Source organism: Acanthaster planci, linkage group LG12 (genome assembly GCF_054643075.1).
Source record: "Acanthaster planci isolate LZ-2023a linkage group LG12, COTS_SCS, whole genome shotgun sequence".
Taxonomy (NCBI): domain Eukaryota; kingdom Metazoa; phylum Echinodermata; class Asteroidea; order Valvatida; family Acanthasteridae; genus Acanthaster; species Acanthaster planci.
The window spans coordinates 10,799,706-10,825,561 of NC_141788.1; the positions used below are offsets into that span (position 1 = coordinate 10,799,706).

Below are 25,856 nucleotides of genomic sequence, written 5' to 3' on the forward strand. Positions count from 1 at the left end.
TGTGACTTGGACCAGGACTCGAGTCGCTATTTTTGTGATTTGTGACTTGACTTGTAAATACCAGCTTTGACTTGTGACTTGATTCGGACTTGCATGTAATGACTTGTTACCAACCCAAGTCAGACGCTACTCGACCGGCCCCATGTATCTTAAATTAAGCTCTTCAGTTTACGCCTTACGTACATAAGAAATGGACTTCGGCTTACGCGGCTTCTATTTAACCTTGCTGCAGCATTCATATCACGCTGCTACGTTGCGTTTCGTTGACGCGTGTCTAGGATAAGCAGCGCCCTCAATATGTTATCCTATATCTCAACGCTTATTTTCCACCCTACAAAGTAAATTTTATTAAATTAAAGAGAGGTGCAATATACAACAGATACGTGATAGACTGCAAGAATAGTAATTACAACACAAGTGAAAAGGGGAATTACGGAGGCATTGTCAAAATAATTGGAGAAAAGGTGTTTAGCTGTCCGAAATTCATAACTCGTAACTTCGTAAGTTGACGCCTGGTTCTTTTTGCTTAAGTTACAGCTGGACAAAATAATGTGCAGCTTGACATGTACTTGGACTAACAGACTTGTGACTTGACTTGTGTTTAGACTAAATGACTCGTGACTTGACTTGACTTGACTTACGGTGACCAAATGACTTGTGACTGGACCTAATGACGTGTGACTTGACTTGGACTTGCATATAATGACTTTTGACTTGACTTGCAAAAAATAACCTGCTGCCACCTCTGGTATTTTTGTACGCATAAAAAGAATCCACAGGATGTCATTTGGTTTTTACATTTGCTTTAGTTATTGTGTGGGTATAATCCTCCCTCCCCCTTTTGTAGTACCTTTTTTGGGGTCTCAGAGCGGGGTGGGGGGGGGTTCGACACCTCCACTCCTCGGATCCCCCCTGCATAAAGCATGATTACTTGCAGTTTTGTTGGCATATAGATCAGGTTTGATTGCAAAGGAGATTTTCTACAAATTGGGCTGTGGAACTTTTATTGCGTATATTAATTAACTTAGTGCACAAGTAGAATTCCACTCGTTACCAAGCCGCACTGACTTGATAGCTAGGATTAGAAAATAATACTGGAATAAAAACAAACACCTTAATCGAACTCTGATTTCATGGTGAAGTTGGGTACCGTCAAAACTCTATAAACGACCTAGCAATGTTTTTAAATCCCCATAACTCTTTCCCCTAGAACATCCAAAATATTCGTTCATTATGTCGGATAGCTGTTACTTTTAGTTTGCTGATCGTGTAATTGTTGGCTGCAGTGGGCTCGCCGTAGGAGTCAAGGACTATAGAGGGCGGTCTTTAACTTTAACGGAACCCAGGCATTAATTTTGAGAGGACAGATCGGGTCACTAGTGAGGACAGGTACTGCTAAAGTGCTAGTTATAGGCTGAAGTGAAGGTAGGCCTACATTGTACATGTACATGTACGTAGGATCATAGAGCTGGGTATGTAGCTCTATGGTAGGTTGGAATACAATTTTAATGGGCTGATAATCTTGTCCGAGTCTTCCATGTTGATTATCTGTATCTGTATGATATAGTCTGCAAAGCATCCAGAGGACTCACTCCAACTTCAGTATTCTCGAGGTCGGAGGTTACTCACATTCTGGGCAAAGGGGCAACTCTCCATTCACTCTGTCTGTACGGGGGTTTGCATGTTTTCCTCTTTTTTGGCAGAAACCTGATAGAAACAACTAAAACCTTTTCAGTACAGTGTGGGATATGTTTATAGCGCATAAATAGTGAAATTTCAGGCACTGAAAGGTTAAGAGTTTGAGTCTGTAATTCAGATTTTCTCCATAGACTGCTGCACTATTTTTGCCCCGTTGAGTTTTTAGTGTGAAAGATGGAACAGCCATCAATTGACCAATCAGAGAGAAGAATCAAGAATCAGTGACGTCATCCCGACCTTGACAATAAGGCGTGCGCCTCGCGTAGGGAGATTGACGCAAATACATGTAATTATAAACCAACCTAACATTTCCAACAACAAAAAAAATGTTTGTCATGGTGCCAGGTGCTTTACAAATTGTTGAAAAGAAATCCAGCAGCTTGTCTTTGGATCTGTTTGAGACACTGAATGTCAGACACCAAGTGGGGATCCCAGGCAGATGATGAATATTCTAGCGTAGGTCGAACCAATGTGAAGTACGCTGCTTCTTTGACCCTTGGAGTGCAGCTCCAGAGATTTCTCCTCAGGATATTTAATACCCCCTGAGCTTTCTTACAGGTTTCAGGTATATGAGTGTGTTTCCTCCATGTCAAATATATTTTAGGCTGTTTACACTATTTAAGTTTTCACTGCAAAAATTATAGATGGTTTTGATTGGTGCCCTGGTGTCTATGGATTTGGCTGGATTAAATTTCATGCCCCAGCTTGATTGCCCCTTTTCTAGTCGGTGAATGTCTTGCTGTACATGTAATTGAACCTTACCCCTGCTATGCAAAAGACAGTCATCAGCAAAGAGACGAATGCCTAAAGCAAGGTTATCTGGAAGAGTATTTATATACAGCAACAATGACAACGGGCCAATTACTGATCCTTGGGGGACTCCAGATGTTACTGGTACAAAATCTGAAGCCTGACCGTCTAAAACTACTCTTTCAAAGAGTTTCGTCCGGACAGGAAACTTTGAATCCACTGATGCAACGGTTTTACAATGCTGTAGTGTCTTAATGTGTTTAGCAGAAGATTGTGTGGGACTTTATCGAAAGCCTTCATAAAGTCAAGTACTGCTATATCAACTGTTTGCTTTTTGTCGATTAATCTGCCTATGTCATGCAAGGTCGTGATAAGTTGAGTTTCTGTTGATGTCCTGGTCCGGAAACCATGTTGGCAATCTGCTAGAATGTTACATGTATATCTGTCAAGATGTTTCATTGTATGACTAAGGACATATGTTCGAGAACTTTAAAGAGGACGGAGGTAAGAGACACGGGACGGTAAATTGTAGGATCTGAACATGCCGCTTTCTTGACTGCGGTAACATTTTCTGTCTTCCATACTGATGGGACTATCCCAGTATTCACTGAATTTTGAAACAGGTCTTGGAGAATGGTGCTAGTGGTTATGCAACAAGTTTTAACAACCATGACAGAACATTATCTGGCCCCGGTGCTTTACATGGAATAAGTTCCTTAAGTTGTTTTTCGACACCCTTAACAGAAATTTGCGATGGTGAGATTCCAGGACATATATCTCTATGAATCATGACATCTGTTGTTGCTTGAACTTCATTTGGGAAAACACCCTGAAACTGCTGATTTAAAAAATTGGCTTTGGCTTTGCCGTGTCTCCATCTTTCAGATCAAATACTCCAACATTCTCCCTCTGAAACTTTTTTACGAATGACCAAAAGGTTTGGGGATTTGCCTTAAAATTCTCTTGGAGATGTGAATTTATATGCTGGGTCCTTGCCTTGCGAAGTTGAATTTTAATAGCCTTGCGAGATTGCTCAAAGGCTTGCCAATCTTTTTCCTTATTTCCTTTTTTGCCGTCTTGTAGAGATGTCTTTTTCTTGTGTATTTTATTTTAAGATCATTACTGAATCATGGTAAATTATATTTACTTGATGTCAACTTCTCCAAAAGATCAAGCAATACCTGTTGGATGTGCTTCCATTTAAAATCTTTAATAATTTACCTTCTGTTGCTGCGTTGTAGAGTGACTGATAGGCCTTAATGTCATTTACCATCCCTTCTGTGTTTGCTTTTTGCCTCATATAAATTTTCCTCTTGAGTTGCTCTTCCTCTTTGGAGCTACATCAATGTCAACTCAAACCACGTCGTGGTCAGAAATTCCTTCCACAATCTCAATGTTCTTTAACACACCCTGGTTATTCACAAGAACTAGATCAAGGATATTACGTGTGTCTCCCTGTGACTGAGTCGGCTCTTTGACACATTGCTTGAAGCCATATTCAGTAACCATCTTGATGAGATTTTCATGGTGAAAGACAGCAATAAGTGGAAAGGTTTCAGTAGCACCATGCAAAGGAATATATATCTCTTATGAGTATGTGTGGTTCTGAAAAGAACTGGGAGTATGCTTCACTTATTGCCATCTTGATGAGCTTATCTCCACCCGTCTTGCTATAGCCTTGTGATCCTATAACAGTGTAATTATTCCACTTTATGTTTGGCAGTTTAAAATCTCCCAAAATAGCAACTACATTATAGTTCATATTTTCCCTTTAAGTACGGCCACAGATTTTGTCAGCTCGTCAATTTGTTGACCACATTTGTCATCTGGCAGACGATAATGTTTTCCAATCATGACTGCTTTGGATTTGCCATTTGTGGTTTCCATCCATGTATGTATAACTTCACAGTTACTGTCCATGTTGGAACCTTCATTTGACACCAACTCAGTTGAAACTGCCTGAAGCACCCCCTCGCTGTGGTGTTTGTATCTCTATCCTTCCTCAAGACTTTGTATTTTAAATATTTCACTACTCGCTATGGTTGAATTAAGCCATGACTCTGTACCACAATATCAGGTTGATGCACCTGTATGAGGACTTGTACATGTAGATCAGCCACTTTTCCTTTCATACTTTGACAGTTGATCAGTTGACAATGTAAAATTCTCTTGACAGAATGTTGATGGTTCCCCTCCAATTGTGCGGATCCTTCAAACTGTTTTTGCCATATATCGGCCCCAGCCACGTCTGCACCACTTTCTAACACATGGTTTTCAAAGAACAAGTCAGAAAATGTTGAAAGTTCACAATATCAATGGGGGGGAATCTCAGCCTTGTTTTCGGGGAGGGAGGCTTGGCTAGCATGACTTTTGTAAAATATGGAAACAATTTTGGTCTCACGGTAACAAGTACCAGAAACATCTTCAACAGTACTGATAACCTGGCCGAAGGACGTTAGCCGTAGCTTCAAATCGGAAAGAATTCCATATGGACGCCACTGGCACTTGACGTCTAGTCAGTTCACTAATCCTGCATGTGTATAGGCCTAACTGGTCTGAAATATTGTGCCCTCTAAAAAGCTCTAGTAACGTGTCCAAGTGAATACCTTAAGGATGGACGCCGCTTGACACCTTGTCAACGGGCATGTCAGGTCATCATGCCTGTGCACATACCCTATAACGCTGATCTGAAAAATTCCAAGCATTTTCTGCATGAATACCTCAATATTTTCCCTCCTAAATTTGACTTTTTAAGACAAGTACAGACCTCCTAAGTCTCACGCATCCAGCATGACAGTCATGCCTCAAGGCTCTTTCTCATGCTCACACGTGTGGCAACCATTTTCTCATGCCCAGAGCCAGACCATAAAAAAAATTCAAATGCAATTGGCGAGTCAATGATATAGCGTGGACGACTGCTGCCGCCTAGCTGGATAGCTGTAATACAATGTGCATATGAGTAGTATATATGCAGTACCGTGTACATGCAGTGGCACATGATCACTAGATCTATTTCTGCAGTAGATCGTACTTGATGAGGCCACAGCTCCACAGCGCTATATACGTTATTATAGAGTCGGTAACATGGTCCAATAGGCAGTTAAGCGTGCGCACGCCACATGTTGTTTGAAATGAGAAGATGGACACCCACACTAGTGACTCAGACAGCGAGAGATTGCCTCAGCCTAGCAAGAAAAAAAAACTGACTGCTGGGGGAAAAAAATTGGCGCTGCTAAATTCAAGAGCAAATTTTCTGAAGATTGGACAGGCACATTTCGGGACTCTGTTGTTTTTAAGAATAAGTTCAAATAGTCTGTTTATGCACACTACATCGCTTAATTTTGAGCTAAAAAATGCTAAAGCTCCCTACCATAGGAAAAGTGTGACAATTTTCCTGCTATTGCACGCTTTAGCAGCCTTGTAGTTTGGGTTTTCTCTAATTGAAAGGTTTGGGTTCTTGGAGTTTATGGACACATTTTGAGAGGTTGTGCAAATGATCAAGACTTGACTTTGGGCGAATAGTTGTTTTCATTTCTTGACCAAACATCAGCAGGAGACAGGCAACAGCTTGTGCTAGATGAAATCAATCACTTCTTATTTGCGATGGGAGAATTTAGGGAAGCCCTTTTCCCCCACATTTAATATACTGCCTAAAGCGTAATGTGCATGTCTTATTGCTGTCTTGTACTTACACAGATTTTTGAACTTGCAAAGTGCCCCTGATGTCTCAGCATGGTTAACTTTACCTTCCAAGACCTCCAGCGATTGAGTGGAGACTCAGAGGCCTACTCTGAGATGCAGGCACAGGCTGAGTACATCCAGACATCTCCTAAAATAATCTTCCTGCCGTGCCGTCTTCAGTTTGTGCGAAATGTCAAGGGATATTTCTACCTGGGTTTCATTGTCTTCACGTGGGCCTACAATACCTACATTGTGCCCAAACTTGTTCTCCTGCCTCAGTATAACGAGGCCAATATAAGCATGCTTCCTGTTTTGTGTAAGTGATTACATGTATAGTGGTTCATTGAGGCAAGTTTGAGTGAAGACCATTTGTTGGTGATTAGGTAAGGTTTAGTTGGTACAGCCTGGTAACCTGTGAACAACATAGATCCTGGGTATCAGGCAGAATTGACCAGTGGTCAACAAATGGTCATCACTCAAATTTGCCATAGAATGAGATTTCCAGGAAATCTCTACAAAACAACATCACGCCAAGCAATTCCACTCATGCTCCCCGGCAGCATTGTGTCTGTGTTCGGGGTACGTCAGAGGTGCAGCCAAATGGGGATTTTATTGTGGAACAAACCATCACATGTCCAACATGTCCAATGGGTTTTCACTGTCCATGAACCCCCAACCAAGCCTAGCAGGTTTTTTCCTTCTCATTAGGTGTGCCTGTGGGTCCCCTTTACCCTTTGGCTCTCTGCTTGATGTTCACTGTGGTAATAACCTCACCCTCTTGACATAATCCATTGAGTATGCATACATCCCACTCTACCTTGGCATCCTACCTGCTAGAATCTCCTGCCTTAACAATCCACCAAGTTAATCCATCTAGCACTGAAGCCCTGCAACCACTACTAAAGGTCCTACACCAGCCCGATAGTCCGATAGTCTCGTAATGAGCAGAGCACACTAACCAAACCTTCTGTCATTATCCATGCTTTCCAAACAATCATACCAAGCCTCCATCCTGGATGGTGCAATTACCGTTTCTTAGATTTTGGCTTTTAATTGCTTGAAAAAAAAACAACAAAAAAGCATTATGTCACAAGGGTTGCCATGTCCCCCCCCATTCCATCCCTTTCTGAACTTCTTTGAATCCCCTAAATCCTCCGCTGAGCATAAATACTATGGCCCATTGCTACATACATGTACTGCATACATGTACAACAATTTTCAAGTGCCATCCATGCCTGCCTCAATCCTGCAAAATCCTCCCAAACTTTTAGATGGATATTTAAGAACCTACGTTGACTGGGGCCAAGCCAACAAAACTCTCCCCAGTTTTGTTATTGAAGACAAAGAAGAGGACCTGATAATTTCAGCAACCAAACTTACCGGTAGGGCCTCAATTCAAATCTTAACTGGAGCCGTTTCCAGCTTTTTCCGCCAGTATTGTTGTCAACTCATTTCACGCTCAGGACTAGACTTGAAATACTAACACCTGTCCAACTCTAAAAAGGGTCCATTCACAAATCTGTTGGTTAGAAAGGTAAGGGCTGTGAGTCGCACCTTTACATTGAAGTGATGTAGTATGCATACCTTACCACACCATGTAACACATTGTCCTCGTGTGAGCCATCTGTTTACGGCTGAAGGTTTGACACCAGATGCAAAAGAGACTGCTTTGTTTTTGTGCTCTCTTGCAGGTTACTATGCAGTCTCATTGTTCACTGTTGTTGCGCTGTTCAGGTCTGCCACTAGTGACCCAGGGCGTTTGCCCTTTGACCTCAAGCCAACAACCTCTGGTGAGTTGTACTTCATAGAAAAAAAGAGACTTGGTGCTCTATTAAGAGACGTTCCCATAACAGCACTATCCAGAGTGCCTACAATGCAGTTGTAACTTGTTACACCTCTTCATCAGACCTTGTGATGTGCCTGAAACCCCATTCTGCTTCCTGGAGTGTTCAACCTTCCCATCCTCTACCACAGAAGAATTGTTAACGACTGTTTGTTTTTGTATAAACATATCAATAATCACTTCAGTTTAAGTGACGCTAATCCATTTAATCTTGATGTTCCCCAGCACCGTACTAGATTGGCTGCCATTAAACCGCATTCTACACATTCCATGGAGTCGGGTGGAGGCAACCAAACAGGACTTTGTCTCGAGAATTTTGTCTACCTACAACCGGCTTCATGGAAAGTGTGATGTGTTGGCATGCCCACAGTACGCTGTTTTCGTACCCAGTTATATAAAGCCCTGTAGACGTGAAGGTACAATGTATATGTAAGTTCTGCTACCTGTTTGGCATTCCTGAAACTGTGATGTGTATGAAGAAGTTATCAGATTGTATGTACAGTACATTTTTGTAATACTTTGTGTTTATTCAGCCCTATGATTCTTTCCAAAAGTGATACTATTACTCCAACTTTTTTCCATCCCTGTAATCCCTGTTTCGGCCCTCACATCTCCACTGTTCAACTTTGACTTCTGTTTCCTTTGATCTTTGCCCTCCCTGGTCTCCGCAATGTTTACCCTTGTGTTTTGTTCCCCCTTGCCTCAGTTCTTTGTTCACACACCCATGCACGTTCCATGTACATGTACATGTGCTGTTCATCCTTTTGCCTTTCCCTCCTTCCCTCTCTATCGCCCCCACCCCCTTCCTTTTGTGTCTCTATGGAGCCCTGTTTGTCGGTACATATCCCACTCTTCTTCAGCCCCTTACTGCTGTTTCAAGACTTTGCTAAGTTTTGGATGTCTTTTAATTTTTATTATTTGTATGGTTATATGTGTAATTTATTTGTACATTATTTAATTCAGAGATTTTATCTATTTCTCATGGATGCCTGTAAGTGGCGGGTAACTGCTGTTGGTCATCAGAAATAAATAAATAAATAAATAATAAATAAATATGCCAATTTAATTGCAAGTACTTAACCCTATATTGACTGAGGTGGGGGAAGGTCAGTTCTTCGCCCCCTCCCATGGAAATTTTCAATCTGAGACTGCTCCCAAACTGCTGCAAATACCAAATTGTCCTTTCATGACTTTTCTTTAACCCTAACCCTCCTCAATCCTTCACCTGTGGGAGGATTGAGGAGGGTTAGGGTTAAAGTGCTGCGCAACATTTGATACCAAATTGTAAAACTCAGTCAAAGTATTTACAAGTTACATTGTGATTTAGGGTCAAAAGTCATTTAAAACTTTAAGAATTTATATGTGTGTGTATCAATGAATGGAGGTGTTGTACATAAAATGTTAGAATATAACCAAAGAATATCAAAATAAACACCGTAAATATCTTACCCACTTGATAATACATAATGTATTTCATTCTAGTCAATGGGGTACTTTCTTCTTGTGATTTTTACTAAAATTGAAAATATGCATAAACTATCAATACGGTATCACTCCAACATCTACATCTGCCTCTAGCAGAAGCACCCCCTCATCTGTTGAAAAGAGCCACATTGGTCGGGAGTGTTCAATTTGCTGGTGGCGACGCAACGGTGACGTGTGCATTTCCTTGTCGATTGTGAACCAGCAAAGTTCAGTTCCGACCAAACGAACCTCCATTGCTAGGAAAATAGCACCCTCTCTTGGTTCAGCTCAAGGCCCGTAGATATGTTGTTGATAAGTTATTCTGTCCAGATAAAAAATTTTCTGTTCATCAAAATTTTTTTCCCTGAGATCTTGGGGAGGGGGTTAACTGACACCCCCCTGTAAAATATACTCCTGAAAAGTCTGGTCTTAGTAGGATTAAGACTTGTTGAAACCACCTCGCCTTATTTTGATATGCAGCAAATTTTGACAAGCTTTCCTGCTTAGGAACACAAGCAAGTAAAATACCACTGCCCTAGAATAGTTCTCAACACATACTTTACTTTTTCTTATTGATTCGCATGCTTCAGTCTGGTACAAGTCTTTGAACCATGCATTTTTCAGAACTGCAAAACGATGCTCTGTTGTTCAGTTGCCTGGAGAAAAAGATTGGGAAGAGATGTTGAAGTTATAGAGTTGGGAGGAAAACCCTGATAGAGTTACCAGTAGCCACACAACAAAGGACTGCAAACAACAAATGGGAGCTGAAAATCCGATTCCGCATGATGTAACATGGGTTGAATTTAAACATATGTCACAGGTGGGAAATGCAGGAACAATTTGACTTTGTGACAACTCTCATGAATCAAATAACTTGAGATTATTTCATATGACATAGGAATAATCTGGGCAGAGTTGCAGGGTAACTTATCGATTAACTATCAACATCTGATTGATTCCTTGACTTTCAGATCAGCTGAACTGGACCCATTGCCAACGCTGTCTGATCCAGCGTCCACTGAAGTCTCACCACTGCAGCAAATGCCAGCGTTGCATCCGGAAGATGGATCACCATTGTCACTGGTAATTGGGTGGGGAGAAACAAACGGGATTCTGGTATGGAACATTTGCCTTAACAGCAGGTCATCAGAGATTGAGCCTTGAAAGTTTCCCATATCAAGTGCAAACGGGGAAAAGAGGAGGTACGATTCTAAGCTCAGCCCCCATTCTGACCGTAGAATCCATTTCATTTGATTCTGGCTCATAGTCCTGCAACAGACAAGTTGTGCTGTGGAACTCTGAAAAGAACACATGGACTCGACATCAACATTTCAGACTGTATGCACTTTCGGTCGTCAGGAGAATGCAAGGATACCAGCTTACAAGAAACGAATCAATTTTGTAGGTTATTACAATGTGGTTGACTTTTGCCCACCATATTTGTTCTGCAAAAGTTTTACTACCAAACTACAGAGGGGTTCAGAAGTTCAGCCACATTTACTGGCTTTAGTAATTGGGCAGAAACCTTGCCCAGCATTTTGAGTAATCCTGTCTAGACTTGTTATTTGCTGAAATTGATGCACCCTCACCTGGGCAATGACTGACATTCTGTTATACAACCCAAGGGGTCTTGCATGTCAGATAGGAAGTTGGTTCAGTGCATATTAAACAGTAGGGAGGTTGCTCAATGGGCCAATGTAATGATTGCATTTGGGCAGAAAGGCACTCTATAAACTAACTTAATGTTTTGTACATGTATATTATTTAACAAGAATAATTATTTGCACATCGAACAGGGGTGATCACTACTCCCAACCCAGATCTCCAGACTCACCAATGTTGTTTGTTTCTTGTCTCTTTCTCAATTTAATAATTTAATTGTGTTTATCTCCCACTAGGATTAATAACTGCGTTGCCGAGGACAACCAGTGGATATTTATCTTGCTAGTGTTTTATGCCGTTCTTCTTAGCCTCTACACACTTGTTCTCGATACTCTTCATTTTTACTACTTTCCTGCATGCAAGACTTGCAACAGTGTGAGTTGATCATTCCCTGGTAGGCCTTTATCCATTTTTTTTTTGGGGGGGGAGTGGTCCTTGCCCCCCTTATTTTCTGCCTGTGCTTAGCATAAATGAGAGGGCAACAAACCATGATATTGCTGTCCACTTTCCTAGGTTCTTATAATACAGGGAAATGTTCCGTTGTACAGCCGTGGTTGTATCTGACTCAATGGCTTCAATTGGTGTGTTTGAGATGTCTTTTGACCCAAGTTAACAGTGGCCAATTTATTGTCTTGTTTACTCAGCACTTCTTCTTCCATGTACTTTTTGGAAATTTAAAATGGTTTTACAGGAGAAAGAACAGTTTTCCAGGAGGAAGCAGGAGGTCGTGGGTTCGAGTCCCACCCGAGTAAGCTTGTGAGGTTTTTTTTCGCAAGCTCTCGGACAAGCACTGAGCATACAGTGTTTATTAATATACGTTGGGTAAGGGCAAACCCGTTATATATAAGAAAGAACAGTGTTCTTAATCCGGGGAATTTTATTTCTAAGGACATTTTATTTGAAAACCCATGGTGCGGAAGTTTGTGGTGCAGGAAACCCGCAGCCAGACCGCAGTTTGGATTGGTTCACTTCAATAGGGTCATTGGCTACCCTTACTGCCAGTAAATGTTCGCCACTAGTAGTCCCTCTTTAAACATGGCTTTTGAACACAAAACTCTGCCTCTTGCATTGCTTTCCACATTTTTTTTTTATTTTTGCAGACTACTTTCCTACAGAAAAACCAAAGATATTTCCTGTACCTTTCATTTGTCCTGGGCATCATCCTCACATCCTTGGCAGGAACACAAGTGCTGCAGCAGACACTGAACATCCTGACGGTAAGCATGCACACCTGCAGACACATTTACTGAACACCCTGTCGGTAAGCATGCACACCTGCAGACACATTTACTGAACACCCTGACGGTAAGCATGCACACCTGCAGACACATTTACTGAACACACTGACGGTAAGCATGCACACCTGCAGACACATTTACTGAACACCCTGACGGTAAGCATGCACACCTGCAGACACGTTTACTGAACACCCTGACGGTAAGCATGCACACCTGCAGACACGTTTACTGAACACCCTGACGGTAAGCATGCACACCTGCAGACACGTTTACTGAACACCCTGACGGTAAGCATGCACACCTGCAGACACGTTTACTGAACATCCTGACGGTAAGCATGCACACCTGCAGACATGTTTACTGAACACCCTGACGGTAAGCATGCACACCTGCAGACACGTTTACTGAACACCCTGACGGTAAGCATGCACACCTGCAGACACGTTTACTGAACACCCTGACGGTAAGCATGCACACCTGCAGACACGTTTACTGAACACCCTGACGGTAAGCATGCACACCTGCAGACACGTTTACTGAACACCCTGACGGTAAGCATGCACACCTGCAGACACGTTTACTGAACATCCTGACGGTAAGCATGCACACCTGCAGACATGTTTACTGAACACCCTGACGGTAAGCATGCACACCTGCAGACACGTTTACTGAACACCCTGACGGTAAGCATGCACACCTGCAGACACGTTTACTGAACACCCTGACGGTAAGCATGCACACCTGCAGACACGTTTACTGAACACCCTGACGGTAAGCATGCACACCTGCAGACACGTTTACTGAACATCCTGACGGTAAGCATGCACACCTGCAGACACGTTTACTGAACACCCTGACGGTAAGCATGCACACCTGCAGACACATTTACTGAACACACTGACGGTAAGCATGCACACCTGCAGACACGTTTACTGAACACCCTGACGGTAAGCATGCACACCTGCAGACACGTTTACTGAACACCCTGACGGTAAGCATGCACACCTGCAGACACGTTTACTGAACATCCTGACGGTAAGCATGCACACCTGCAGACACGTTTACTGAACACACTGACGGTAAGCATGCACACCTGCAGACACGTTTACTGAACACCCTGACGGTAAGCATGCACACCTGCAGACACATTTACTGAACACACTGACGGTAAGCATGCACACCTGCAGACACGTTTACTGAACACCCTGACGGTAAGCATGCACACCTGCAGACACGTTTACTGAACACCCTGACGGTAAGCATGCACACCTGCAGACACGTTTACTGAACACCCTGACGGTAAGCATGCACACCTGCAGACACGTTTACTGAACACCCTGACGGTAAGCATGCACACCTGCAGACACGTTTACTGAACACCCTGACGGTAAGCATGCACACCTGCAGACACGTTTACTGAACACCCTGACGGTAAGCATGCACACCTGCAGACACGTCTACTGAACACCCTGACGGTAAGCATGCACACCTGCAGACACGTCTACTGAACACCCTGACGGTAAGCATGCACACCTGCAGACACGTCACTGAACACCCTGACGGTAAGCATGCACACCTGCAGACACGTTTACTGAACACCCTGACGGTAAGCATGCACACCTGCAGACACGTTTACTGAACACCCTGACGGTAAGCATGCACACCTGCAGACACGTTTACTGAACACCCTGACGGTAAGCATGCACACCTGCAGACACGTTTACTGAACACCCTGACGGTAAGCATGCACACCTGCAGACACATTTACTGAACACCCTGACGGTAAGCATGCACACCTGCAGACACGTTTACTGAACACCCTGACGGTAAGCATGCACACCTGCAGGCACGTTTACTGAACACCCTGTCGGTAAGCATGCACACCTGCAGACACGTTTACTGAACATCCTGACGGTAAGCATGCACACCTGCAGACACGTTTACTGAACACCCTGACGGTAAGCATGCACACCTGCAGACACGTTTACTGAACACCCTGACGGTAAGCATGCACACCTGCAGACACATTTACTGAACACCCTGACGGTAAGCATGCACACCTGCAGACACGTTTACTGAACACCCTGACGGTAAGCATGCACACCTGCAGACACGTTTACTGAACACCCTGACGGTAAGCATGCACACCTGCAGACACGTTTACTGAACATCCTGACGGTAAGCATGCACACCTGCAGACACATTTACTGAACACCCTGTCGGTAAGCATGCACACCTGCAGACACGTTTACTGAACACCCTGACGGTAAGCATGCACACCTGCAGACACGTGGCGAATGTTTTTCATGGGTTAGCAAGGAATTTTGGCCTGTGCGCATGAGTACATCCCGTAACTAAGGATTCTGCGCTTAAAAGATCCAGGAAATGCATTTTTCTTAGAGTCACTTTTTGTGTATCTCTTCTTCCATGTGTGAAGACTGTTTGACATCTTTGAGTTATGTGAACTGAACGGTGCACTTTTTCAAACATTAAAAATTAACCAAGCATTTCTGGACAAGTGAGGGCGCTTTTGCTTTGATGTAAATCCAGGAAGACATGGCTCAGGTTGCATGTTTTCATATTCAAATTGTGAACCCCAAATGTGTTATCTGGGAACATTTCTGTGAAAAGGATTTTTGCTGGATTATTGCCATATACTTACACAGCAGTAATTTGCCAAAGAAAATGAAATCTGCCATAGCAGTGGTTAAAAAAAATCTAGAAATTTGTGTAACATTGAGATTCGGTGCATTGGATGACACCATAGTTCTCATGAATATGCAAATTGCATTAGCATAAAAACCAAAAAAGCATCAAAATATGGGTTAAAATTGAAAAACAAAAATTTAAAATTAGGTTAATTGATACCCAAAGATGCAATTTCAAGGGTTTAAGTAATATTTTTAAAAACATTTCTATTTCCTGGTTCCTTTAAAAGGTTAGCGCAGAATGTTTATGCTAGCATGGTTAGCGCAGAATGGAGATCGTAAGCACGGAATAAGCCACTTGCGAGTTAAAATTTGAATAAAATCTGGTACCCTGTGTTATCTAATTGCATAGAAATGTAACAACTCGAATTCCCAGACTAAAGGCACTGTTGCTATACCTCGTGATTCGAGGCAAGCTTTTGCATAGCGACCACCATCTCTGGAATGGACTGGTTCCTTTGTGCCGTTCTTATCCATTAAAAACAGTGTATTGTTGCAAGGCGTCTTTTATGTAACTAAGGAAAAGCTTGCCTTGAATCACGAGGTAAGCAACAGTGGCTTTAGTATGGAGAATTCCGATTATGTTCACGTGAATTTAAAGAACTCAGTGTGCCAGATTTTATTCAAATTTAACTCACAAAAGGCTTATTCCGTGGTAAGCAGCGCCATGAAATTGGGCCCAGATTGAATGCTTCCATGCTTGAACCGTCACTTTTCCATTCAGTTGAATATTTGTTGATTTGGGTCAGACAAGCATGTGCAGTATGATGATTGTTTGCTGTACCCACCGTTGCATGGGATTTGAGTCAGCCACCCAATCCCAGTAATACTTAGTGGTTAAGATGTTTAAGCACAAAGTTGTGGGTTCGAATCCCTCCTGAGCCAGCCTGTCAATTGTTTCACAACTCACAGTGACAATATAGCATGAATATATACAATGGTGTAAGGGTAAAACCTAGGATAAAATGTGAAGTACGACAGTTTAATATATTTATGCTCAAACTGACTGATTTAAATCATTAGTGTAACTTCCTATTTTCTTGGAATAATGTCAGTTGCAAGCATTAATTAATCCAGGCATCAGAAGTCATGATAGTTTGCAATTGGACAAATGGGAATTTTTCTTTGAGGTCAGAAGTATATTTTTCCATTCTTGAATGGTTTGCTCATTTTTTTACTTTGGGAACTTAATCCCATCTACTCTGTTTTCATGAAGAGTTTGTACCTTATTACATTGCAAGTCTGAATTTGCTCATTAGTGACATCTGTCAATATTACAAAAGCTTGCTTTGCTTTGGAGACTTTCCAGAGTTTAATCTTGTGGGGACCTTGGTTTATGTAAATAATGTGATAAATCAGAATGTTACACAAGTCAATATCATGGTGCTTTCTGTGACGGAAAGAGGGCACCTCATTGTTTTGCAACCAACCTTGGGCTTAAAGCACGGATATGGCATAAAGTGAGTGCACATACTGAAACTTTTCTAATTTGGGATGTTTTATAACTCTTTTGCCCTATGACCCAGGTGGATTTATAACACTGCAACTCAGTGTTGGCTTAGGGCTTGTGACAAAATTCAACCTCACACGTCTGGCTTATTAGTGCAGATGTCTCAAAACTAGTGCAGGGTCGTCTGACTGGTTCAAGTCAGATAAGTGATGGATAAGCCCTCTGTCAATACTGAGTACCATATTACACTGTTTGTACATCTTGCTGAAGGGCAAAATGCCCAGTGTAACAATGTTTCCCCGATACAAAAATGACATTTACATTGGGCAGTTCACGTGTGATAAACTTTAGGACATTAGCAGCTAACGATTGCAGAATTGGATGACAATCAATTCACTTTATGCACAACCCTATGGAAAAAGTGTACTTGAAAAACATTTCATCAGTTTCCATCTTATTAAATATTCAAAGTCAAGTAGCTCTCTTTTTGACAAGTGATGCGATGAAGATTTGGACTAATGTTATGTACAAAAATCAAATTTGAAAGTAAAATCAAAATTTAGGGGATTCTTTCCATGAACACCAGTTTCTGTCATTAGCCATGACCATGAATGTCAGTGAGTTAGAATTGGCCAATTAGAATCAATATTTGAGGCTCATTTTTGTTTTGCAGCCTATAATGACTGGTGCTCTTTTTAAAAAGACATTTCAGGGAGAAGTTTGCTTCTTATCAGCTTTTGAAAAAATATTTCTGACTTTAAAATTCTGACTTGGTGTGAATGCATCTACGGCTTGTCTTGATGAGCCAGTACTTCTGAAATATTTTGAAGGAAAATGCTTCTTCATGCTTGACTCGTTTACCCCCCCCCCACAGGTTTGTGCATGAAATGCATGTCTTGCTTGTCATCCATTTCCATGATGCAGTCACAATGTCATCAAAGTTTACTGTCCTTAAGTGTTGGCCCAGCCTCTGTGTCAGCATTGAGGGGCCACTAGTGTTTGGATGCTACCAGACATCTACTTTCTTGGACCATGGAAGTGGTTTTTAGATATCACATCACTGTAACAGCACAGGGTCAGTGGTCACTGAAATGCAGTATGTGAAGAGGGCATTGCAAGACACCCTGTTAGTTAAACTTTAGAAGGTTTTCTTTTGTGTGCCTGTTTTTTTTTCCTCAGAAAGTTGGCCTTATAAATGAATGATATTTATCTTTGCAGAACCGCTCCACTGTTGAATCCATCATTCATGCACACAAGCCCATACATGAAAGGTGAGCCATTTATCAGTTTAATCAAAACCAGAAATCAAAATTAAGTTCGTGTCACTGCTCACTGGTCATAGCTGAAGTGATCATTTCAGAATCGCCAATAAGGTGAACAGCTCACCAAAATCTAAACTCACTGTAACATTTACAGCTGCTCCGAGAGAACGTGTCATGAGAGATGAATGTATGCACGGTAATAAAAAACAGCCGGTTTCACAGATAAGCTAGATGGAAAATCTTACTCAGCACTTTGTATGCCTTACAAAACTCAGCTGTGGGTGAAGTCATAAGAGACATCGGCAGCATGACATTGCGGCAAGTAATCTGTTTGTGACAATCAACCATTTGCACTCGGCAGATTTTGCTCTTTAAACGTCTTTGTCAATTTGGCTACTGATCACTCAGTATTCAGATTTTCAACATTAGAAAGTCTGAGATCCCTTGCCAGACTGGCAGTTGTGTGCCAACCGAATGTATTGGGAGTCAGGCATGTGACTCAACAAGAGGGAATGGGCCAGGCCAGTTTTTGAACAGTGCATGCACAAACATGAGGTGGATATCATTCAAGCACTGCAGTATGTGCATACAAGGTCAGCTCTATCAGAGCAGCTGTATGCTAATTCACACCCTGAACATCTCCGAGCTTAGCTCATGAATAGCCTTGCCGTTGGGAAACACATCAACATCACAATGTTAAAACTGCACAGCCATTAGTGCCCATTTCCTAGCACTGTTAGAACACAATTTTTATCCTAGTGGGAACTTTGTGCCACAAGCAATTAGCAGAGTAAATGAGCATTTAACTTTAGAGGGGGAGTTTGTAGAAACAACTCAACAACAGGAGAGAGCACACATATGGAGGCTGTGAAATAGGATTGAAATCAACTGCCTTTTTTTTGCTGCAGCCGGCAAAACTTCAAAATTGATTTTAATTTATCTACTTTGTTTAACATGTTCTCAGAAATATCTCAGCTATGCTTTGCTGTACTCAGTTGTGATCATTATTATCTTGATTCCCTGTCCCACCAAGGCCAGCAGTGATACCTCGGTCTGCTTACGACGGTTTCCGGGATGTCTGCGGACCCGGGCCAGTCCTGTGGTGGTTCAACCCCTTCCGTCGTCGTTCCGTGAAACCTGAGATCTACTACTACCAACACACTGTGTGAAGCATTGACTCTTTGTTAGGAACTAAGCTTCTCATCAGGCCCCAACAAAGAATGAATGCTAAACCCTCAAATCACAACAGAGGAAGTCACATTACTTCTTTTCATGATGCCCCTCCCAGTGACCCAGCTAGGGTCAAACTTAGGGGCTGTCCATTTTTTTCCCCTCATTTTTCACGAGCATTTTTCCCAGACCTACTACATCCTCCTAGGACATACAAACTGAAAAGGAAAAAGTGATTATTTCTATCATGTTTGGTATTTGGGAAAAATTTTCTCTGCTGTCTTAACCCTTCCCCAAAGAAATGGTTTGTGTGCTTGTGAAAGCGGTGAAAATGATGGAAGCAAAGTGGCTGACCCCAGTGGCACTTGGAGAGAGGTGTTTTTTATTGAAGGGGCAGTTTAATGGTGAGATTGTTCTTTTAAGATTTGATCATTTAGTCATGGAAGCCACAGACTTTGAATGAGGCCCACACCCTCATAATTATGCCCCTGACATAACCTCCCCCTCCCCAATCCCTTCCCTCTGCTTTCATCCGGAGTACGGTCTCTCCAAGACCCTAAGCAGATATGGTGTGAGTGTGACCACTAGCCTAATGAAGTGTGGTGGACAGAATTGCAGGGCGCTTTGTTAAGTGGGTTAGTTTTGAGGCAACACCAACAGTTTTGCCCAAACCAAATAGCGCCCTCCTGTTGTATCTGCTGTACCTCAAATAGGCTGGTGGCTGGAGCCAGTGAAGTTGTGTGCAAATGAGTGGCTTCTAACTAAGATGGAGCTATTAAGCAGGACACTCTTATCAACCATATTTTGCTTAAAAATCATTTCCAGCAGTACAGCCATAGTTGCTTTTAAATTTGAATTTATCATAATAAATTAACAGTATATCCTGCAGGTTGAACCAAACTGAAGAAATGTTTTTAGGCATGTGTATCATCACCAGGTACAGCATTTGTCTGAGGGTATGCTTTTCAATTTTCATTAATTATGGACAGCATTGAATCTGTACCCTTCCAGAAATCCTTTCTACTGGCTTGAATGTGCCTCTGTTTCTGGACTGTCTCCAGCATTATAGATAATATTTTTTTTATTTGCACATGTCAATGGAGGTTATGCGTTTACGCATGGTTTTGTTTCACTGGATATGCTCGAGTAAACCTTTTGTGAATTGGTTGGAACTAAATTAAAATAAAAACAGCCTCTGGTGGAGACGTCAACAACGCATAATCTATTTTTATACGTTGTCTATGAAATGATCTTTAGTTCAGATTCATCTCTTGTCAAGTTCAACCCGTCATGCTTTGCCGACAGTGAGATTTGTGATGGAGTCACCAGAGTATGATAGCATACACGTGTTGATAGCATACACGTGTTGATAGCATACATGCTTAAATAAAAGCAGTTTTTTTTCCATCAACCGTTAAGGATTGGAATGCGTTGCCTGCAAATATCATTTCTTGCACCTCACTGGAGACATGGGTTCGCTAAGCTCTGTCGAGAATGACATGACTGGACGATCCACGCAATGCGCAGGCTGGTGTGATGTTTCCTGACGGGGTATTGATTTGCCGGCTCAACTACACAGATACAGAAAATCTGCTTCCTTGTCTTCACATGAATTCCTTAACTGTGAGCCCCCGCCTCTCCGTTTATCACTCTGATGCACATGTTGAAATTGTACGCCATCAAGCAGTACATAATGAATATTGGGCAACCCTGGCTGTGTGTCACTTTCTGGGCGTAGAGTGTTGAGGGCCCGATCCGCCATCTGCTATCCGAGATCTCCAGTGGGGATGTTGAAATGTGCAATTATGTTGAATCAACAAGATCATAACTGGCACGGAAATCCGGGTGTGCCTGCGCGTGGGGGAAATCCCCGTGCAGAAGTCAAGCGCGTATCCAGATGGTGGCCAACCCTGGAAGATCGTGGGAAGTGGTTTTTTTCCATTTGAAGTTTGCATTGATACTGTTCGCCCGGGTTCATCGAGGTTTCACATTTGTTGGGGGTTTTCAAGTTGAGATAGCGGTTGCGCCGGTATTATGAAATCCAGAGTGTTGGTTTCATTCGATGAATGGAAGATTGTCAAACACTCGGCAATTTCACAAGACTGAATTCTTGCAGGCATTTTGATTTTGCATTTTCCCCCTCTTCTGAGTGCATGGGCATAATTCCTGAGGGATGGGGTGTTCCCCCCCCCCCCACACACACACACTTTTCGGGGGGGGTGGGCTATTGAATCATCGTCCACTTTTGTGTGGTGAGTAAAAAAAATGAAGGCGGCTTCCGACTTCTCAACATCAACATTTATTCAATAGCACTCAAAAGGAGAACAATTTAGAACAAAAGCCATAAATATACGTCGTTTTGATGCAGGGTGCCGCAGGGGTGTAATGCTCATTACGGATGGGCATCTGTATCACGAACATCGCCCCGTCACCCTGTGCCATAGAGTGGTAGCCCACCCCCAGTTCCCGGCAAACATTTACGCCCCTGACCATTTTTAGAAATAAAATTTGACAAGCATAGGTTTTCCCGCACATTTTTCGAACTTTTTTCATTCAAATTCATAACCGATTAATCCATTTCCTCTCGAAAAGACTGGAATGCGCAAATTCTACAATAGTCTGTTCTTTATTCATGAACAACTTGAAAAAATAAGGTCTATATACAGGCAAATGAAAATATATACGTTTTATTTCATGCGTTAAAAAAGTAGGCTTACACTTAGGAAAAGCAAAATGTGTTCACGTTTCAAGGTCTTTCAGGAACAGCCTATGCCGTTCTTGTCCTTAGGACTGGTTGTTTAACCTTCAGTTTCTTGTCTCGCAATACTAGCTGAATACCGTTTGTGCATGGTTGCGGCGCGCACCATTTGATGAATTTGATCGAATAGACGAAGTGCTCCCAAAGGTGAGCTTGTTAGAAAACGGTGTTAGCGATTAGCGAGGAATTAACTGCAATATAACATTTACAATATCCAACCAAATTGGGCTGATTTACTACCGTCAGGCTAGCGACGACAACCACTGACTGGAGAGCGCTTACTGCAGCGCAGGTGCTTACGATGATATTGCATTGTCTCTCACAATAAAGTATGGTACTGGTAAATGTTTATGGCATCAAACAAAGTGTAAAAGTGAGTAACCAACGAAGAGATATAATCTGGAATATGAATGGTCATTGGTTTTCAAGACGAACTTGAAGTTACCATTTATGGATTTAGAACGAAAAAGGTTTAAAATGTACGAGGAAACTATTGGGCGTTCACACCCATACAGTGCCATACTTATTTTAATTCAGTGAGAATGGCACTAATATAAATCACTCGCAAACTTTGGGGAACTTTGTTCTCTTTTAATATTTTACGCGGTTTGGTTGGGGATGAATTGAAGTCCAAGAGTCAACTTGAATCCCAGGGAACAGCGGCAACCGCAGCCCAAGTTATTTTCAATCAATACACGCTTGAAGCGGTCACTGGAAACTATTTATGTAGGAAATCCAGGCACTACTGGTGTTTCTAATTTCAGAAATGTTGTTCCTACACATGTTGCTTTTCAATATTTCCGTGTTCCTGAACAATGGTGGTATCCGTGAAGAATGAGGATGTGTTTTGAGGAAGTGTTGTAGCGTACAGATGAATATGTTCCTTGAGGGCCTGTGTTATCAAATTATTAGGCACAAGAGTTAAGCCTTGAAGGAAGTCGTTTAGTTTTCTTCAACTTTTAAAATGGTATCTTTCTTTAAAGTTTGTGCAATCGCAACGGAAAGGGGATAATGCCGTAAAGGAAAGCCTTTGCTTCACCCGGCCGGACCTAGGTGTTGCCTTTTCTGTAATGAAAGGGATAAAGAAACGGATTACTCCTCCCTTCAATGGATTTCATCTAGCTTTAAAACAGCAATGTATCTCTCAGATATACTGGTGCGGTATTGCATGTTTAATTTCCTCGTTGCATTTTCTTCTTTTTCCCTTAATCAATTACAAGGTCACATTTGCTCGTTTCTCGCAAGTTCTGTGTTAAATATTGTAACCAGTGACAATAACAGGAAATCAGGAAACATTATTAAGTAACAATCTTTATCACTCAAAGTACTGCTAATAATTCGATGGAAATCTAAGGGGGAAATCAAAGTTTTCGCAACACACCAACGTTGTGTACCAAAGTTGATGGATTTATTCAGTCTTGATTTATTTTCATTTGATAACCTTATTCACACTATTTCAGTATAGAAGAGAGTCAATTTGAGAAAGTTCTCCTGAAAAATGAGAAGAAAACTGAGCAATTGGGTGCGATGGTCCGTTGAAGGTACGCCAGTTGGCACTCTGACCAGTCGTGAAAAACAGCACAAAAATTGCCGTGACGTACATGTACATGTACTGCACATGTACATGTACATGTACACGCGGTACGTGCATAGGAGTTTGTCTTTGAGCGTACCAATCGCTGCGCAGTGAGTATAGTCAAGAAAGCAAGATCTGTTTGCAACTCGAGCAACATGCTCGTCCTGCTTTTGAACATGCTCCCCCGGTTGAACTCAGGTCGTATTGTATTATAACAGTCATTATCTATTGGACATTCGAGAAGCGGCCTTCAACATGAGTTTAGATAACGTTCTGTAAAGAAGGATAAGTGTTCAAAATTTACCATATTTTGAATTCCCTCCGAGCAAGTTAGATGCAGGTTACAACGTAAAACTTAAAGGGCCACTCAATGTTAGTTAATGCATTTGTGCGTTTTATATTGGCATATTTTGTCAAGTTCAACCGTGAGTGTACCTCAGCTTTCCGTCTTTTTATCGATTGTTTAAAATAAAGCGAAGAATTATGGATGAGGATGTTATGCTGGTATTTTGGTATCTTTACGAAACATTGAATGACAGGCTTTCTAAATACATGTAAATAGTGTCTCAGGGGCGGATCCAGGAATGTTTCCACGGCGGCGTCGGGTCGAAGATTTTTTTTTGCATGTCTCATTTTTGAGGGCAAGCGGAAACGATGATGAAACATTATAATTGTGGCCAACGTATCTGTCACATTGCACAGTTCGTTGCGCGTCTTTTAACGTGGTGCTTTTTATCAGTTTTCCCTATCATTAATGACGTCATTAATAGATTATGATCAAACTGGACAAAAACTGAACCTCACGTAGGCCTGTATTCATTCCTATGCCCTTGTGCGCCATTATGTTGAGAGCTCGCGCATGCGCACTCGATCACTTTACTGTGGATTTCGAGGCAGGCGACGCCGGACATCGTTCCGACACTTCTTTCCTCGGATGGAGACCATTATATATTTTCAACATAATACAAACAATTGAAATTCACAGAGATAACCAGATGACTAAAAATTGACCGGACAACATTAAACCACTGTGTTATAATGAACCCAGTTGCACAAAATTTGAAACAAATTCTGAAAAAGTGATTTTGTTGGAAAATAATCGCGATCAGATTTGAAAGAAAATACGTCCACGGCCTTTCCCATTTTAAAACAACTTCTCTAGTTTATCCAAACAAACGAAATAAAGTGCCGTGTGTATTAAGACCCAATAAAAAATTGGTGGTATTTTCAAGTAATTGCGAATTGAATATTTTGCGCGAAAATCATTTGTCCGTAGTAGTCCATGTGTACGCTTACGTGCGTCGATGAAGCACTGTATGTACAATGTACATGTATGTAGGCCTACGTGTGAATGTGCACATGGGCACACATTAATCATGGCAACCGGTCCACACAGAGAGCCGAAATTTAAATTGATCAAACTAACAAAGGACAATTCGCAGTAGCATAAACATAACATGGTAACCTTTTTCAGTTATTAAGATTTGCAGCATGTGTGGAAAAACTGGAGAACAATTCAAATTTTCGAGTTTAAAATACCGTTTTTACATTCGGAAGTGTGAGGTACACAGACATTTTTCACCCCATTTCCCCCCAAATGTCACTTATGATTAACAAGAAACACGTCACAAAATGAAATCTGAAGTCTGAATGTATTTCTCTGGTATAAATTCAGCAGAAGATCTCCGCAGGATTTTGGTATAGTTGTTTGCTGGCTGGCGTCGCCATTTTAACAAGCAACAGAAACTGACCGCAACTTTAGCGAATTTTAGCGCATGCGCACAAACTACGTGGGTAAACATACTTTATATCACATGTATGATAAATTCCAAACATCCCTGTTGTTTAATGAACACGTTAAAAGTTACAAATAAATTTGATTTTACGTTAATCTTTCGAGTTTATCTCTAAGAGCGCAGAGAACAGCTTCCAGAACGTCTAAAAATAAGCAAATAATCTTTAAACAACACAAAGTTAAGTTCAGGCTATAAATAAAGAATAGCAGTAAATCATCTCATTATTTCAAATTGAAATTTGTACATAATCCCGAGTTTTGTTGAGGTGATTAAAAGTGCACGACGGTTTTTACAATCCAACTTTTTAAAAATCTTTTTTAGTTATTTTCTTAATAACTTTGTTTTACAACTACCAAAAAAACCACACAACCGCGCAGCATTTTAGGCAACACTGCCCAGAATTTCAGTGATCATGCATCCACGCATTATCATTGGAAATTTCCGGTTGGTATCACTTTACTGTACACTGTTGAACTGCAGACTTCCGTCATCGACTTAACGTGTTTAAGGGATGCCGTCAAAATTTTGGCACCCATCAGGTGTTGATGTCAAAAGGCGCTGATGTCCATAGGCCTGTGATCTGACATCCAACAGAGGGGCGCTCCAACTTTGAAATTTAAAATGAGCAATACCTATAAAGTTCATTTGCTTTAGATCAATGAAATAAATGCGTGAACCCGTAGGTGCCCCCCCGAAGTTCCACCCCAGTGGCGCTTTACAGCTGTGGTGCACATTTCGACGAAATCGGACATGTGCTGTCTCCAACATACGTGCACAGATGCAATACCTCGTGATCTTCT

The 25,856-nt window shown here is 41.7% G+C and overlaps 1 protein-coding gene across 7 annotated transcripts; it reads left to right on the forward strand.

The window, feature by feature from the left end:
- The first annotated feature begins 363 nt into the window (after nt 1–363).
- On the forward strand, nt 364–20,140 carry zdhhc21 (zinc finger DHHC-type palmitoyltransferase 21). Of its 7 annotated transcripts, none has more exons than XM_087144294.1 (8): nt 364–500; nt 6,145–6,445; nt 7,821–7,919; nt 10,408–10,519; nt 11,335–11,473; nt 12,199–12,315; nt 17,713–17,765; nt 18,790–20,140. In XM_087144294.1, the coding sequence occupies exons 2-8, from the start codon at nt 6,181–6,183 to the stop codon at nt 18,923–18,925; spliced, it is 921 nt and encodes a 306-aa protein (XP_087000420.1). In that variant the 5' UTR covers nt 364–500; nt 6,145–6,180; the 3' UTR covers nt 18,926–20,140. The 7 variants fall into 7 exon arrangements, with proteins under 7 accessions (XP_087000420.1, XP_087000417.1, XP_087000416.1 ...); XM_087144291.1 differs by lacking the exon at nt 364–500 and adding an exon at nt 1,326–1,389; XM_087144290.1 differs by lacking the exon at nt 364–500 and adding an exon at nt 1,331–1,425.
- The last annotated feature ends 5,716 nt before the right edge of the window (nt 20,141–25,856 follow it).

What these genes read in the sequence shown, in the direction of transcription:
- zdhhc21 (XM_087144294.1), top strand. Translation starts at nt 6,181, where the DNA reads ATGGTTAACTTTACCTTCCAAGACCTCCAGCGATTGAGTGGAGACTCA. An exon ending in ATGGATCACCATTGTCACTG is followed by an intron (nt 10,520 to 11,334) that starts GTAATTGGGTGG and finishes ATCTCCCACTAG; the next exon opens with GATTAATAACTGCGTTGCCG. An exon ending in CATGCAAGACTTGCAACAGT is followed by an intron (nt 11,474 to 12,198) that starts GTGAGTTGATCA and finishes TTATTTTTGCAG; the next exon opens with ACTACTTTCCTACAGAAAAA.